Source organism: Protopterus annectens, chromosome 5.part0 (assembly GCF_019279795.1).
Source record: "Protopterus annectens isolate FY-2018-M chromosome 5.part0, PAN1.0, whole genome shotgun sequence".
In the NCBI taxonomy this organism is placed as follows: domain Eukaryota; kingdom Metazoa; phylum Chordata; order Ceratodontiformes; family Protopteridae; genus Protopterus; species Protopterus annectens.
The window spans coordinates 277,775,420-277,794,798 of record NC_056735.1 but is presented as its reverse complement, the minus strand read 5'-3'; the positions used below and the strand labels follow the sequence as shown (position 1 = coordinate 277,794,798).

Below are 19,379 nucleotides of genomic sequence, written 5' to 3'. Positions count from 1 at the left end.
GATTTTAATGAACAGCATGATATTTTTAATCAAGAGTTGCCCAGAAGGAGTGAGCGGATTGCCCAAAAAGGACTAAATAACCCACAGCAGGGTTTTCATGTCCCCCAGGGCAGAACAGGGGGGAAAACGAATCTCTATCAGCAACGTGGGTGGAGGAGGGGGCGCACATAGATGAAGTAAACTTTGACTTTAATAGTTCCAACGATTTTTTTATTATTGAGGATGAAACCCTAACTTGTAAAGTTATTAGTAGGAACAATTTTACGATTTTTAACTATACAGATCTGATAATTAACTCGAGTTATTTCGATTTATTCACTAAAGGTTTACATTATGTTCCCTCCAGACCTAGTTATTTACCTAAATTGTTAATAGAATTTAAAATGTTCATTAGAAACTTGAATTTATCCTTATTTTTAAAAAATCAAGGACATTACATTAACACATTGAGTAGGGCAAGTACCATTAATCCTCCCACTCATCCAACTTTGAAAATATTTGAGGAGATGGTGGAAAGGGCTTGGAGAGACAACTTAAGCAGGCACAATTTTGAACAACCAACTAATTTTCCCCTTACCCTACAAGCAGTGATAGACATCATCAAAGCTGAAAAGGTATGGGTAATGAAACCTGATAAAGGGGGTGGTATTGTGCTTATGTACCAACAGGATTACGAAAATCACAAAACACCAGTATTTATGAACCAGTTTCATTGAATGAGTTAAACATCTCAGTAGACAAAATCAAATATTCCTTATACGACCATCTAATGCAGGGGGTAATTGATGAAAAATTGTATAATTATTTATTGGTACCTAAGCCTAGAACCCCGATGATCTTTGGTATCCCCAAAGTACACAAGGGGCTTAACCCATTGAAATTTCGTCCTATTGTAACAGGGGCGGGTGGCATTACTGAGCCTCTCAGTAAATTTGTGGATCATCATCTGAAAAAATATGTTACCAGTTTGCCACACGTGTGTAAGGACTCTTGGGAGTTTTTGACCACTCTTTCTGTCGACGTTGACAATACTAATCTTTTGTTAGCCACCATAGACATTGTAGAACTGTTTCCCAGCATACCCCACACTCAGGGTTTGGATTGGTTTGGTCAGATGTTGGCCGTTGAAACAGGTCTAAGTAGTAATTTAATTAATTTAATAATCGACTGTATGGACACTGTTTTGCATAACAATTTCATCTTTAGTAATGGAGAATTTTATAGGCAGAAAAGTGGTGTGGCAATGGGCGCACCTTGTGCCACCGCCTATGCTAATATTGTGTTACACAAATGGGAGATGGTTCACATTCACTCAACAACTTGGCGACAGCACATAAAATATTACAAAAGATATTTGGACGATATATGTATTCTTTCGGAAGGTTCCGAGGAACAATTTCTGGTTTTCATGGATCACCTAAATAAACCAACTGACTTTCTTACTTTCACTTACGAAATTAGTGATAAGACACTGCATTACTTAGATGTGTTATTAACAAAGGACCCCAGTGGAACAGGCTTTCTTACACAAATCTTTAGGAAGAGTACTTACTCTAACACATTTTTACATTTTGAAAGTGGTCATCCCCCTTACACTAAAAGAGGTATTATTAAGGGGCAGCTCATTCGAGCATCGAGAATGTGTAGTACCACGCAACTCTTCCTTAAGGAAGTAGATTTTCTCAGAAAGCTATTTTTAGAAAGAGGATATCCTTTGAACTTGTTTCAAACATTACTAATGGAAATTATAACCAAAAGAGACCAATTTTATTTCCCACTTTTAGGCACTCATGTGGAAGTAACAAACAATAAGGCATTAACTGAAGTTTTAGCCCAGAAGAATTTTGTATACACTTACACACAAGATGCAGTTTTCATCGAAAGTACAATTAAAAGTTTATGGCCAATGGTGATTATACAAGAGGAAATGGCGAGTAAACTACCTACAAGTATTGGGTTTACTAGGAAAAGGGACACCAATCTCAAGGGTATTTTTGAGCAAAATTTTCAAAGCAAGCAGCTGCACATGGTTAGTACACTCACTGAAAGACTTGGTATTTTTAGTTGTGGTAAATGTAACCAATGCCCCTACATCTTGCAAACAGACCAAGTACCCATCCCCTCCAGAAACACCACTTTGAAAGCAAATGACCGCTACTCCTGTAATTCGGCTGGAGTAGTTTACATAGGGTTTTGCCAAGTTTGTCCAGCTTTTTATGTTGGCAAAACCGAAAGGCCATTAAAGCGTAGGATTTACAACCACTTATATGAAATCAGTAAGCACAAAGAAACTAATGCTTTTTATAAGCATTTATTCGTATGTCCAGAAATGTCTATAAAATTTTTTATTATTGAAAAAATACGACAAGATCAAAGGGGAGGAGACTGGGAAACTCTTCTTGAAACTAGGGAGCTAATTTGGCAGCTAAAATTAAATGCAACAAACACCCGGGACTTAATGACAGCATTAGTCTGGCGCCCATTCTTAAAAAGAAAAGAAACATGCTTTAATGTATTTATTTCCTATTTTTATTTATACAGAATGTTTAATAGCACCTTTATTGCACTTTTAAATACACTTATTCCTAGGTGTACTTTTTTAAGCATTTACAACCTTTACTGTAATTGATTTGTTTTGTTTATTTAATTCTATGGATTAATACTGGGTTAAACATTAATTTATGTTGCAACATTAGATGGATCTGATTTTTGCTGCTAATGCATCTAAGCATCTATTTCATGAAGCTGCTGCTAACTTTATTCATACACCCTCTTGGTATTGATTCATTCATTTTCCAGTCAAACAGCAAATGTTATTTGAGAAATTAGTCCAACATTTTATAGGGACTTAGGTTTGTTTTATTTGCGGATAGTCATTGATGTTACACACACAATATTTTTTTAAAAAAAGAATTTTTAAAGAATGACTTTCAAATATTGTTGTATTAATGATTGTTTGCAGTCCTGTACAAAAGTTTCTCAGTGTTTTAAAGTATTTATTAACTATTGGTATTAGAATTTCAGGGCACTTTGCCATCATTTTTTAATCAGCACATGATCACTAACAACTTCGAAACAATTAATGTATTAACTTATCAGCTAATTAATTGCATTTCAGCTATAAGAGGCTTGATTTTAAATTGTTTTTGTCACACTTGAAAAAGCCTGGTAAGACCAGGCGAAAGCGCTCGTGTTCATCTTTGTTTTTGGTTTATTAAAGCTTTTGCTCTATTGGATTCATTTGACTGAACTCTCATCTGTTGCTTTCTGAAGTTGCATCACAGCTACAATTGCTATTTTGGCTTGAATAAGTTACTGGCAAACTATTTTGTTGATCACAGTCCTTGTGGTTTGGATCAGTAAGGTCTCTCGCTGATTTTTTCCACGTGTATTAATGGACTATCTCAACTTTAAGTTAGATAAGGCCTGTGTTTGTAGCTGTCTGTTTGGGGCAATTATTCCTATTTAGGAGGGTTAGACTTCAATATTTGAAGATGTACATACAGTGGATATAAAAAGTTTACACACCCCTGTTAAAATGCCAGGTTTTTGTGATATAAAAAATGAGACCACAGTAAATCATTTCAAAACTTTTCCCACCTTTAATTTGACCTATAACCTGTACAGTTCAATTGAAAAAGAAATCTGTTAGGGGAAAATATAAAAAATAAAAAATGTACTATATGCTGATTGCATAAGTGTGCACATCCTTAAACTAATACTTTGTTGTGTGTGCACACCCTTAAACTAATACTTTGTTTTTTAAACAAAAAGGATAAAACAGGCCTAATGAATTTTAAATTCGTTGTATTTATAAATTTTATTAACATTTTATGAGTAAATAATACAAATATACTTAGAAGGTCTTAGTTAGTGCATTGATTAGTATAAATGTGTCACATAGTGCATGTATTTGGGGGTCTATAATGTGTATATGTAGTCAGTTCTGCTGAAAACTGAGCATTGACAAAAGCGGTAAACTGAGGAATAAAAGTTTTATAAACTTTGATTTCCTTTTTCCATTATATGAAAACAGGTTAGTGATTTAAAATACAAAACTGATAAAAAATAACCACCTGGATTGAATGGACATCTTAATATTGAAAGTCTTTTTAAAACAAAAAGGATAAAACGGGCCTAATGAATTTTAAGTTCATTATATTTATAAATTTTATTAACATTTTATGAGTAAATAATAGGAATACACTTATAAAGTCTTAGTTAATGCATTGATTAATATAATTATGTCATGTAGGACATGTATTTAGGGGTCTGTAATTTGTATATGTAGTCAGTTCTGCTGAAGTCTGATCATTGACAAAAGCAGTAAACTTTGATTTCCTTTTTCCAGTGTACGATTTTGTGTTTTTCATAATTACCATTTATAAGTCCTTGCAGGAGCATTGGTTCTTCTTCTAAATACAAGGAATTTGGTTTATCATTTGCTAAATGGGTAGGCAATAAGTAGGCTGATCCATATATATGTGTGTGTGTGTGTGTGTGTGTGTGTGTGTGTGTGTGTGTGTGTGTGTGTGTATATATATATATATATATATATATATATATATATATATATATATATATATATATATATACACACAGGTCTACTTCTAAATTTTGAAGTTTCAAAACTTCAAATTTCTTATGGTCAAGACTGGAAGATTGAAGTTTTGAAACTTCAAAATGTAAAAAAAAAATAAAAACAAAAAGATTTTTTTTTTTTTACATTTTTGCAGGAGGGCAATAAACACATATACAGCAGAGTCTCAAGCAATCCTAGGCACAGAAGCTTCACCAGCCATGCTCGTCTCATTTCGCAGTGGCGCCCAGCAGTGACCACATTCATCCTTACCAACTCCACTGTCTCCAGCCAAGTCCCAGTCAGAACCCCTTCCTACCAACAAAACTCAAAACACAGATGTAAACTTAAGATTTAGATCCAGATTAAATCAAAAACCTCTAGACAAGAGCCGAGCTTCTACCACCTGAAGGCCTGAACTGCCACAGCCAAGCCAATTATCACAATCTTCACGATCTCAATGACCACAGTCTTCTCCATCCACACCATCATCCACCACATCTCCACACCAGCAATGCTCCAAATCTCTGTCCAGTCCAGTTCCCTCCGACCAACAGAAACCAAATCTGGATCCAGCAGACAACCATTCCCCCACCCATCCTCCCCTGGCAAAACTCTCACCCAAAAGTCTGAATGTCCACAACCAGACTGACCACCCCAAAAAGTCAACAATTTGAGTGATCCAAGTAGGACATCATGGCTGCGTCCAACAACAACTCAACAATTTGAGTGATCCAAGTAGGACATCATGGCTGCATCCAACAACACATCTGGCCCCTACAAACCGACTCCAAAAATGGATGACAAATGGACATCAATTAGCAACCCCTACATAAAAAAACAGCGTACAAAAACAAACTAAAACTTCTTGAAAACAAAACTTGCCAAGAAAGCCACAACTCCTACACAAACACAGGACGCACGATGGGAGCCAGAGAGGCCACTGCCACACAAGGCACCACCATCTTAGGAACCTCCTTCCCTAAGCAAACATTTTTGATTTGGTGTGCCTATTGTGTAATGCTGCATTGTGTTCAAGTGGGAAAGCTTTTATCTTGTATGTTGTCTTGACCTCTAAAGCTAGGCGGGACTTTGGTTTAGCAGTCCTTCATAGTTTCTAATCCCAGCCATATTACCTTGTGCTGCATTAGTACTATTTTGAATAGATTCATAAGTGTGAATACTGTTTTGATTCTAGTCCATGTAAAATAGTTGTTTGCTGTATAGAAATTTGCCATAGCTTCACTTCATCATAAATTTGAATTATCTTGACCCATTTTTCACACACACCCAGATTTGTGTTTTTAGTCCATGCCTCAGATGCTTTGTCTCATCTATTCCCGATATTGGTTGCACAAGAACTGAAGACTAAAGGTCTGATCTTGTGTTACGCATGTCCTTTTAAGGTTGAAAAGAGAACCCATCAGAGTCAAGTATGCCCTCTGCAGGTGTAAATATGAATAGACAAAAGGCTTTCTGAAAGTAGCTCATGAAAGTGCATGATTCTATGTAAAAATCATTTAACTGTCATGTGCATAATATATGTTATACAATAGTGTGGTTCAGGTAGAAGACTGAATAATTTGTCAGTCCCATATAGTATCTTCTACTTCAGGATGGGTAGCTGTGTTCTACCCATTTAATTGCTGGTCACTGTTCCCCCAGGTTATTATGTTGGTCTCATGTTGTACTACAGTAATGAGGTATTAGTGTAGTGTTAAATTACGGATGACGAATCTCATTCAAGCAAAAGTAAGTTTGTAAATAACACCAAAATGAAAATTATAGTTTCATAAAGACCTTTTAGGAAATTCTTAGCTGAATACCTATACTGAAGATATGAGTGCAACAGGCAGTCTCACATCAGATATCTCTTAAATAGTAAGGTTTCCATTTAGCTCTTTGTGAAAATCTGTCTATATCATTCATTGTACCAGTTAAATTAGGACTAGTTAATGCATTGTAAGCATTTTCACAGTCCTTTGACAGGAACATTTCGTCAGACGTATATATTGTGAACATTTTTACAGTCCTTTGAAAGGAGCATTTAGTCATATATATACTGTAAACATTTTCACAGTCTTTGAAAGGACAGTTTAGTCAGATATATATTGTAAACATTTGCACAGTCCTTTGAAAGGAATATTTATTCGTATATATTTGCTTCTCTTCACAGTAATCATGAAACGTTTTGCTGGACCTTAACTATTTTAATAAAATTATCCCTGTCTTTCTGCTCCACAGAATGTCTCGTTGATGCATTTTTTTTCTTTTACTACTATTTGTCACATCCTAATTTTCTCATTACACAGTCAAGTTTGAAAATACTTCTGTTCGACTGGGAATTTTTCTCTTGAATTAATTTTCTTAGAGTAAACTTGTGAGACTGACCAGTTGTAAATGTGGATTGGCTGTATGGTCCTTTAGAAATATTTGCAAATTGTTTTTCCAAGGAGTCACTTCAGTATGAGCAGTCATTATGTCCTTTCCAACTGTACCAATAAACCTCTGCTAGCCTAGTTGTTTGAGGACCACATACATGCTACTTTCCAACTGTTGAAGCTAAAATGTTTTGCACAGTTTTGGGGATTTTGGCTACTAATATGATGGCCATTTTCAGTCATCACAGTGACAGGCACTCCAGGATAGTGAACATGTCTTATGTACCGTGGCTATAACCATGGTGAGAGCAGTAAAACATATTTGTTATACATGTTGGAACTGTCTGCAGTCATGTACTGTGGCACAAAATAGGGCCTACCACAGGTGCTGGAGTGGTAGCAGTTCGCAACACACTCGCTTACTGCCACTTGCCAGATAAAACAAGTGCTTGAACTCCCACTAACCAGATCTTCATTTCTCTGTAGCCCTCCCAACTCCAACCCTATAAAACTGTATAATCCTACCAGAACCTAAACTTAAAAATTCCCACTCTGTTTCTTTACTGTAAAAAATTCATTCCCCCTTCCTAACCCAAAAAGTCCCAAATCGCTCCCTAAACCTAAAACTCCAATCCCTCTCCATAAACCTAAAGTCCTGAATTGCTTCCCTGCTCTAAAACTCCCCTCTCCCTCCCATAACCTGAAAATTGCCTTCCCACTCTCTAACACTAAAATCCCCCTCCTGCTCCGTATTCTTAAAATCCCTCTCCTGCTCCTTGCTAATGGACGCTTACCTGAACTCTTATTTGAATTTGTGTAACACCAGCAACTTATACAAGCTACAGGGCAGTTAAATGCCTGGCTTCAATACAAGGGTTTTTAAGCACTTGAGACTCAAGTTCCTGTACTGTTCCCTAAAAATATGTTTGTTTATAAGTCACGAACCATAAAGTCCATGTTCAGTTCAGACCATTGTTTTGAAACAAATCTGACATCTTCAAATGAACTTTATTTTTTTTTATTACTCTCTCTACCAGGAAATTATACAATTGTGAACTTGTAACCCAGTACTTCAATATTCATCTCACATTTCTGAGTGAAGGCCTGTGATCTGTAATTAACTTTTAAAATACTCCTGGCAGAAGTATAGATGGAAGTGTTCATACTACCATATCCTCAGAATGTAGGTCTTTTTCTGTCTTTGAATATCTTTTTCATGGGGTTGTTAATATTCTGTTGGTGTAGACTTCAGTCTTATATCAGTCATCATATCTTTGAGTTAAACTGTTACATATAGCATATTGGTGTTGTAAAAGTCGTTTAAACATCTGGTTCATTTTACCTACATAAAAACAAGTGTAATGGTTGTACTTTGCAATATATATCACATTTCTAGTAGTGGATGTAGCATATCCTTTATAAAAATAATCCTTATGTGTACTTGGATGTGAAAATTTATTCAAAGTATTTATAAAAGGACATGCTTTGCATCTTTTACAAGGGTATGTACCTTTCTTTTCTGATGGAAATCTAAAACAACGTGTATTAGTTGGTCTCTAACATAACAGAGCTTTCAAGTTACTGTTACTCTTATAACTAAAGCAAGGTACAGAGCTAACTATATTCCCTATCTGTTCATCCACTAAAAGCATTTTCCAATTGTCACTTATAATGTTACAAATATATCTACTGTCACTATTAAATCTGTGTGGGACCCTGACATAAAAGGGGCTAGGTACAGAGCCAAGTATATTTCCTATCTGTTTATCCACTAAAAGCATTTTCCAATTGTCACGTATAATGTTACAAATATATCTACTGTCACTATTAAATCTGTGCGGGACCCTGACATAAACGGGGCTAGGTACAGAGCCAAGTATATTTCCTATCTGTTTATCCACTAAAAGCATTTTCCAATTGTCACGTATAATGTTACAAATATATCTACTGTCACAATTAAATCTGTGCGGGACCCTGACATAAGAGGGGCTGAAAGCCCCCCCCCCTTTTTTTGATTGTTGGCATACCCAACAGAGAACCATAGTTTCCCCTTATTCCTGAGAATAACATCTAGATCTCCAGTGCTTGCATATATCTCCCTTTCCTTATAACCATGCTCTATCAAGTTCTGAACTTTTTTGTCTTTCTGTGACAGAAATTTTCTTCACTACTGCATAATCTAGAAGTTCTTAGAATTTGGTTCTTGACCACGTTTTGAAAAACATGTGCAGGGTGCTTGCTGTCTCTAACAAGCAAGGTATTCCTCCAGCTAGACTTGCGAAACAATGACGTGGTCAGCCTGCCTTCAGCATCTAATTCTACCTTCAAATCTAAAAATTCAATACATTTCATGTCTACATGTGAGGTAAATCTCAAAAAACCTGTGGTAGACTCCAAATATGTTATAAAATCATGCAACTGTTGTTCACTACCTCTCCACAAAAACACCACGTCATCAACAAATCTGCAGTAAAATAATACCTGCTCATACCAGGGATTATTAGCATTTATAACAAATTCATGGTCCCACTCTGCCAAGACCAAATTCGCATAGCTGTTGGCGCAGGGTGTTCCCATGGCAACAACCCTGCGCTGATGGTATATCACATCATTAAAACAAAAGACATTGTTGTGCAGAATAATCGTCAGCAAATGACTAATACATGTCATAACATCCTTCTCTAAAAAAAGCACCTCTCCTTATAATGACAAAGCCCAAACCAATGTCATTGGGAATAATGGTAAATAAGCTCACAATGTCCAATGTTACCAGGATGTAGGAGGTATCAGCAGTCAAGGTGTTCTCAAACGCATACAGTTGTTCAAGAAAATGTGCAAAATAAAATAGAACATATTGTGTTGTTCAGTTAAAAATGTATTTATTTTTCATTGCATTGTATTGCATTGTAATAGATTGCAAAAATCAAATCTGGAAATTTTCTTAGGCAGCAATTTGAAGCATTTCCTCATTTTATTAATTATTATATAGCCTGAGGAATTTTGTGACCTTTTCCTTCACAACTGTCAGTACAGTGCCAGTTATATATGTATGTACATATATATATATATATATATATATATATACACACACACACACACACACACACATCTATATATATATATATATATATATATATATATATATATATATATATATATATATATATATATATATTTTTTTTTTTTTTCATGAAAGAAATTAAGTAGCCAGTTTAAAGGCTGGTTGATGTACAATAAAATTAATAATTGGAGATACCTTTCTGTAAATTCTTAAGAAGTTATTTGGCTGAGTATACCTGTAGGTGCAAGTAGAAATCCACTGCATAAATAGAGGTGTTGAACCTTCGGTCTAAGCTCATTATGTCCAAAGGTGCAAAAAATGACACTTTCCACAAATCAAACTGAATAGAAGCTTTCACTTGTGAGATGTGGAGGGAAGAAGGTGGCACTGAAACCCACATTATCTATAGTCATCCAGCACGAAGTGCAGTGGAGAGAGTAGGGTGTTTAGGATGGCAATGAGCTGCCACTATCTGCTCATCTTGGGAGGAGGGAGGTGGGTGTGCAGCTCAACCCTTATATGTGTAGCCCCAGCATGCAATGCCAAGGTGAAAGGATGTACATGTGGGCGGAAGCATGCATGCTCCTCTTAACCAGCACTTGCAAAGCTTTAGTAAGTGTACTTGGGAAATATGAGCTTCGAGGGAGAAAGAAGGGGAGGCCACCAGGTCCGGCAGACTGGCCCGCTCCATGCTATGCACCTTTTGCCTCTCCGAGAGAACAAATGAATGATTAAGCTATCTATATGAGTAGAACATGGGCCAAACTGTTCTTGCTTGGATGTGAGCAGCCTAGTTTTCATTCTGCATTGATGAACATAAAGATTGATTGGGTGAAGGAAGGGAAACCATTGGGGTAACACCATGTAGATAGCAAAAAAAAGTGTAAAATCCGATTATTCCATTTCAGGGTTTCCAAATATGACTAGCTTTATATTTCCTAAAGGCAAGAATTCCATGCCTGATAATTACTCAGGAGTCACTGGATATTTAAGACAAGCTGTTTGATCCCAGAAATGTAAACCAAAATCAGAAGTTTTATGGAATATTACACAAAAATGATATTATTCCTATCAAGAAATGCAAAGAGACACCTTGGTTTTAGTCTGCTATTTTTTGTCTAGCTGCAACTAACTTCAAGTCACTCATTTGATGTCTAGTCCTTGTTCCACATATAAAAAATTTTTGCCACTGGGAAAAACACTTACCACCCATATTTTGAACAGCAGATGTTCTGTACAGCCCACGTTATTGCAAAAATTGCTCATTAGAATAAATTTGCCACCGTTTTCTCCCACATTTGACTTATCTTGATTTATTTATTATTTTTCAGTTTATAAATCTGATAAGTGGATTGGCTACAACCTTGGCCCTTTGGAAAGAAAGTAAATACAGATCATTATAATGCATTTATAAGAAATCAGTTATATACAGAGTTGAAACAATACAATGTAATAAAAAGAAGAACATATTACACAGTAAACAAGATCTTATTTGTGCACATTCATCCCAAAATGTGCATGAGCAGAGCAATGGACTTTCAGTGACAGTTAATTTAAAGAGGGTGTAGCATTATGTAGTAGACAGAAACTTATCTGTTACAGAGTTTAAAAAGAAAATAGCTTAAAATATAGCAAAAGGAAATGTTAATATGCAGTTAACATTACGTTTCATTCTGTTACATTCAAATGAACACTTACATATATTCTACCTCTGTTTGGGATTGCTAGGTCTGTTGTTATGACTAAGCTGAGGCTTTTACTTAGTATACTCATAAATAGGTCCATCCAAGAATTCTGTGTTCCCAACCTCTGGAAAAAAACATTCATCCTAAATCTCTACAAATGGGGTACCTCTACTGATATTTCCAACTTCCACCCTATAGCTATTCTATCCCCCATCTCCAAACTCCTAGAAAAATGTGTACACCTGCAACTTCTACAATTCCTTCTCAATAATCAAATCCTTTCTCAAACTCAACATTGTTTTAGACCTGGCCATAATACTTCAGCTGCTCTTATATCCTTTATGGACTTAGTCAATAAAGCCTGCGACTCTGGGATGATTGTCTCAACTCTATTTCTGGACTTATCTAAAGCCTTTGACACTATATGTCACTCACTCCTCCTTCCTCAGCTTACTAACATCAGACTATCTACTCCGTCTCTCAGCTGGTTCAAAAGCTACCTATCAGACAGAGCACATGCTGTAAAATAGCAACTCTCCACATCCCCATATATTCACAACCCCAATGGCATCCCCAAAGGCTCCATATTAGAATCTCTTCTGTTTAATGTTTTCATCAGCAACCTCCACGTATTGTTTCAACATAGGTCTTTTGTTCAATATGCAGATGACTCTATTATAATCTACTCTGCCAAAAATTCAACATAGTTACAACAAAACACTCAATCTGCATTCACTGCCATAGAGACATGGCTGCACAATAACTACCTGTCTTTAAACCCCAATAAAACCAAGCTCATTATATTCACTCCAAAGAAAAACACTCCCATCAACAAATCCAGATTCAGCATAGTCTCCCTGAACAACTCAAAAATTGAAATAGTTACCCACACCCACGGTGGTGGTGCTACTGTAGCGTTGTCGCCTCACAGTAAGATGCTGTCTGGTTCGATTCTCACCTAGAGCGCCTTCTGCATGGAGATGTACATGAATGGGCATACCTTCGTTGAAGCTTGTGCGTCAGGGCTGGTAACTCGGCATGTAAAAATCAACTACCAATCATTAGCGGATCGGAGTTCCGCTGTGGTGATAACTAACCGGGAAAAGCCGAAAGACACAACAACAACTAAGCTGCTAGGTGTCATAATTAATGAAAACTTAAAGTCTGACCTACCCTTGCCCAACAACATCAGCTAGACGCCCAAAAAACTCAGACTTGTGTATAGACATAAAAATTTCTTCTCCCTCCCTACAAAACAAGTACTTGCTTCCACCTAAGGTTACCATACGTCCGGGTTTCCCCGGACATGTCCTCTTTTTTGGGCTCCTGTCCGGGTGTTTTTTAAAAATTCTGTGATTTGTCCTGGTTTTAAAACCCGAGCAAATCATAGAATTTTCAAAAAACAGACATCCCTATTTCAGAGTCTTTCCTCCGCTTTGTTTTTTTTTTTGACAGCTTGATGTTCTGCATTGAACAGAAGAGGGTCCGCTGTGCGTGTTTTTGATTGGCTCATATACCGGTATACGAGCCAATCAAAAAGCGGAGCTCTGTTCAATGCAAAACTGCTTGATGTTCAGCATTGAACAACAGAGGGTCCACTATGCAAGGTTTTGATTGGCTCATATACTGGTATACAAGCCAGTCAAAAAGCGGATCTCTGTTCAATGCGGAACTGCTTGATGTTCCATATTGAACAGAAGAGGGTCCTCTGTGCGAGATTTTGATTGGCTTTTATAGCTCTGTTCAGTGCAGAACTGCTTGATGTTCTGCATTGAACAGAAGAGGGTCCGCTGTACAAGGTTTTGATTGGCTCGTATACTGGTATACAAGCCAATCAAAAAGCAGAGCTCTGTTCAGTGTGGAACTTCTTGATGTTCCGCATTGAACAGAAGAGGGTCCTCTATGCGAGATTTTGATTGGCTCGTATACCGGCATACGGGCCAATCGAAAATCCCCAAACACGGACCTTTTTCAACCTAAGAGGGGAGCAAAAAAAAAAGGTCTTTAGTTTTAGTCCACTTTTACATACAAACAAATATGGTAACCCTACTTCCACCTATCTACTTACTTCTCTTGCATATGGAACCCCATTGCTAACCAACCTCCCTTCCTCCCACAAAATAACTCAAAACTAAAAATATCCATATTTGCAACAAACAACAATTGCTCGCCTCTAAAAATTCTAAACTGTTTCAAATTCCCCAACTGTCTTACATATCTCCAGCTAAATATCATATACAAAATACTTACTAAACCACAGGATTGCCCTGCCCTTAATTCCTTATTCTCCCACCATAATCCCATTAGGTCCCTAAGATCAGAAAACCAGCACCTCCTCCAAGTTCAGAAACCAAAACTACCTGCTGGTCAACTACTATACTCCTCGGTTATAGCTAAAACCTGAACATCCTTCCTCTAGCCTTTTGCACCACTCAGTGCACTGTTTCCTTCAAAGCAGCTCTGCACACTCACCTCCACTCTAATTGGATTTGTAATCACACCAAGCCTACTCCTTCCATAACCTAGTTCTTAGTGCCCTCCTATTATTCCTATAATCTCCTATTTCAACACGCATTCTTCTCTTATCCATCTCAAATACACTGCCTCACTACACTCCCTCTCTCTCTCGTTCACCCTTTATTACTAGCATCTTTCTGTTCTGTCCTGTATGTCTATTTCATTATTTACTTTCACCCCTTCACCTTTACTGTAATCACTATCAAATTCTTCCCAGTGCTTTCTTATACCTTCCCAACTTTTCCTCTTATATACTATAACTCCTGTAACATGGCTTCTAACAGCCTTTTAATGAATTTTAAAATTCTGTCCTGTCCTATAATATGATTGCTAGGCATTTTATATTTACCAGTACTACAATGCCAACAATAATTGTACTATGTTTTAATCAAAGTTATATAGTTGTGCTTCATATATTCTAAATGTGCTACTTTGTAATATTTTTCCTCGTGTGCTTTGCATACTCTAAATATTGTTTTCTGTGGTGCTTTGTATTTTCCAAATGTTTTAGTGGAGCTTTTCTCCCTGGGCCTTCGTTGAAAATGGGCTATGCTTGGCCAAGTTGACTTTCCCAGTAAACAAATTCCAATAAATAAATAATAAATAAATGTACTTGTTCCTTTAGTCAGCTAGCTTAAAACAGCTAACTGTAAACCACATTTACTTGTCTTATGGAAATACATTGACCTGAAACAATTCAGTGGGAATGCTTCCATTCCTAGAATTAAGAAGCTTGTAAGTTCCATGTCTAATTTTCATGTTTTCTGTAGACAGTGTAAGTTTTTTTTCTAACAAAGACTCTCCACAGTTAATCCATGATAGGCACTAATGTATGTATACTACTTTCAGGCACTTGTACTGAAGAGTTAAGATGGCAGTCTCTCTGTTTATCATGGCTTAATTACCTACAATATGGCAAAGGTGGGTAAGTACTATTTTACTGAAGGTAGAGGAGTTATTTGGATATGAGGGCACAACAAAAAGTTACCAAACAATAGCTACAACAGTGGATAAATGTGTGAGCTCTCCATAACCCTGCCACATACAGTGGCATTATTTATTTTTATTTTATTCATTTGTTAACTGTGTGGCTCCATAAGGTACAAGCATCTTTTTGAAGAATGGCCTGGGTGTACTGTCCTGTTAAGTGACTTGTTCCAAGTAGTGCAGTAGGAAAATAGAGAATGAAAGAATCAAACCATTGACTACAGGTTGAAACTCATTAGCACCTCATAGCTTTAATCTTCTGCCATAAACTGCCTGATGATTTTTAAAATAATGCTCTTAATTCTTTAATATTAATTAGGACTCCCTTCTCTTTCTGAGTCTGTGCTGATACTAGGTTTGTTTAAAAACTGAGCCATGAGGGTGGCTTAATGGCTAAGGTGTTTGCCTTACAAACACAAGGTGCAGGGTTTCAGTCTCACAAGGGATAATTGGCTAGGCTTAAAATGGCTCGCAAGGGCAGTTAGCTTAGTACTAAAACTATGAACTATGAACTATGAGAAATGCAGTACTGTAATGCTGCAATGTGCTCTGCAGCGCGCTGTACTGGAATGTTATAGTTAATAAGGCTGTAGTGCCAATGTGTAAGTAACATAGGTTTACTACAGTGGCTGTACATCATAGAAAATGCAATAAAAAATGTAATCTAAGAGTCATTCATTTTAGCCGTATGAAACATAAATAATGAGAAATCTGTAACTTTTGTCATTTTATAGACTGGAGCAAGACGGCCACTTCAAAGAAGGTCCCACCGGTCGCAGCAGGTGGAGCAGACACCGGTTCTACTAATTCATTGCAGTCTAACAGCCTGTCCAACTGTTCCTCCACCCTCCTGATGAACAAAAGCTACTCAGACCATTCTAATGGTACGTATTGCATTCACTCTGACTGCATTCTGTTGCAAACATACAGTGCATTTGTGATGCTCTCTCTCCCATATAATTACTGCATAACCTGGAAAATGTCAAAACTATGGATCAAAACCATGTCTACAAGCTGGAAATGTCAGCTTAAGGTTAGTGTCTGCCCAGTTTAATTGTTGTATGGGGCACAGCTAAAGAGTATTTTCCAGCATTTTTATATACCACTGGGTGGTGCACTGGTGCAGCGGTAGCATTGTCGCCTCATAGCAAGTGGTTCTCCGGTTCAATTCTCAGCTGGGGTGCCTTCTGTGCAGAGTCTGCATGTCCTTCCTCTGTTCATGTAGGTTTCCTCCTGGTGCTCTGGTTTCCTTCCACAGGTCAAAGACATGCGTCTGGAGCATTTCTCCCCAGGCCTCCACTGAAAATTGGCTTTGTTCCAAGTCAGACTTTCCTAGTAAATAAATGTTAAATAAATAAAAATAAAATAAATAAGATGTGTGGTTTTTCATACCTGTCAACCACTTAAAGAGAACAAAGCCATGAATAATAGGGGGATAAAGACCCAAAAATAGGGATAATTTTTAAATATTGCTCTTACAAACTTAGAAAGTTCATAAGAATATAGCATGAATTTTCTGAAGGGTATGGAGTCTGAAACTCAAATGTCTATCATTATTTTTTGACTTCAGTTTTTAATACATTGTCAGTAATTTGCCAGAAAACCACAATTTAATGAAAAACTAACCAAAAATATAAGGCAAAAATCTTGCCATTCTGCAAAAATCTGTACAGTTGAGCGGTATGGACTGGTTTTCTCCTAACATGTATTTTGCACTAGATGATGCCTTTATTAGTATTGTCTTCTTTGGTACATATCCACATTTTGATGTTAAAACATTAGTAACAACATGGGACGTTGACTAAATATTACACATATCCCATGTGAAAATTGGCAAAAATATTACACCTATCCCATGTAAAATCTTTGTAGTATAAGAATTATATCATGTATCTAGAGATTGTTGATGAATGGGTAACATTTGAGAGCACCCAGTGTTGGCCTAATGCTTTTGTACTTCTCTTATGTTACTTAACTGCTCATTTGCATACATGTCCACTATTTTCTTTTCTTTATTTATACTTTATTTGTACCTGTTGCAGTACTTGACACAATTCAGTTTCACTAAATGTTAGGTGTTTGTATGATAGTATTCCCATTAAAAAAAAAACTTTCCAGCAATTCACATGATTTCATTTCACTAAAAGTTACAGGTCTATATGGCAGTAGTCCCACTCATTCTGCATTATGCAGAGCCATTCATGGTAAGATCCTAGTGGCATTATTTGAATATGATCTGTTGTTTATTGAGTTAATGTTTACTTTGAAGTGCATGACGAAGTGTACTATGAATGGTAGCTACAAAGGTATCACAGGAAGAAAGAGGTTCAGGGAGAATGAGTTCTAGTGGGTTGTAAGCCTGAAATATAGAAAGTGTGGTTTTCACATCCTGTGTGAAAACTCCCCTCCCAAACAAGGTATTTTACTTTGGTTTATAAATCCTTATGCACCAGAGAAAATGAATCTGAGTCTAATCAGAATCGCTAACTGAAGAAAACGACACAGTATAGATAGCACATATTGAAAGGTAACTTAGCAGAGTGAAAATAATTTGTAGCCTTTAGTAGCCACAAGAGTACAAGAGTGGCACTACAGTGTTGCTGTTCCTTAGATCACTAATGTTCTAAATCTGAATTATTGGTGGTAGTCTAAGTGAAACATTATTTAAATTGCTAATGGAAATAAGTATTGAATATGTCACATAATGTTTATCATCATTTCCAATGAACTTTGAGTAAAAAGCACCAAAATCTTCTGTGATGACCCACCACTGCCAACCAGTAGTCAAGGAGCCTCAATCCTCACCACTGGCAACAGTGGGGAACATTCACAGAGAGGAAACAAGTACACACACAGTATTTCCAGATGTAGCCCTCTGCATCAAGTGCAATTTCCGTTAAGAGCACACAGAGACCACAGTCAGTCTGGAGCTGGTTTCTCCCTCTTTCTCCAAATCCCTAATAAATCTCCCCACTGACACAGCTATAGAATTGAGACATCAGCTGAGTGACCAAGAGAAGACCTCCAGCACCCTCTCTTTCCAACCAGTACTTTGTGTCCCTGCCCAAGTAGCTGACCCACACTCTCTTTGAGGTTTGATTTACACACACACACACACACACACACACACACACACACACACACACACACACACACACACACACCTGGGAAAGGCTGCCACAAGTTTACTAGCTATGCCACCTTCTGCCCAGCCTATAAGGTAGTTACTACTGCCACCAGTCACTCCTCATCAGCTACTTTAGCGCCCTTAACAAAGGGTGTCCAGTCTTACTGTGTAATATTAATACAAATATAAATGGTAGGTTGATGAAGAGCAAGGCTATTAAGAGTGGCCCAAATAAATATGCAAGTACTCTCAAAATGTAAATATCTCTACACAGATCAGCCACAATCAACAGTTTAAATATATTTAATGATATATAATAAAAGAACAAAGAAATACTAAGTATATATTCACAGTGACATCAGAGTTCAAAACCACAGAAAATATTTAAAATAACATTGCAGTACAGGCTCACACAAATAAAGAAAAACAAAATCTAAACTAAGCTTCACTGTATTCTTGAATGTATGTAAGAGAGTTACTGTACCCTAATAACTTTACTTAGAGCAAGGCAGATGATGTGGTGAATGGTTCTTGTTGTTGTCAGGTCCAAGACAGAATGCAGAATTCTTACTAAGAGACTTCTCTCAAAATAATATCTAAAATATTACTGGTGAGATAGCTTGCAGTATGACATCATTTCTGATCATCTGACTTCTAGTTCTCATACAACCCCCCATTGCTAGCAGCTGGCAATATTTAGCATCTACATGTAAAAATACCTAGGCAAGGGCTTTTGCTCAGATCTTTGGCAGGTGCTGGAAGTCATAAAACAATTGCATTCCTTCATGCTTCCAAAGTAGCAATTAGTTCACCCCAAAGACAATACAGAAAGCTTCCTAGTATAGATTTTGTGCTCTAGCTGCATTGAAACATCATTATAGCCTAGCCTATAAAGTAATTTAATTTCAGATATTTTTCTAATGTTTGCTGGACTGAGGTTACCTCTCCAGTTTTCTCTGTTAACATATACATTTAAACAGTTACAATAATGCATGTACATTTCTTTTCTCTTGCAGTAGGGCACACTGTGGACACATTTTAA

At 36.9% G+C, this 19,379-nt stretch overlaps 1 protein-coding gene across 2 annotated transcripts in view; it reads left to right on the top strand.

Annotated features, from left to right (window-relative positions):
• Positions 1-19,379, top strand: part of ADGRG2 (adhesion G protein-coupled receptor G2) — a 465,660-nt gene that overhangs the window by 388,977 nt on the left and 57,304 nt on the right. For both annotated transcript variants that reach the window (XM_044072249.1, XM_044072248.1), the window contains one exon: positions 15,945-16,094. In XM_044072249.1, the coding sequence (XP_043928184.1) occupies positions 15,945-16,094 (150 nt within the window). The remainder of the gene's footprint in view (positions 1-15,944; positions 16,095-19,379) is intronic.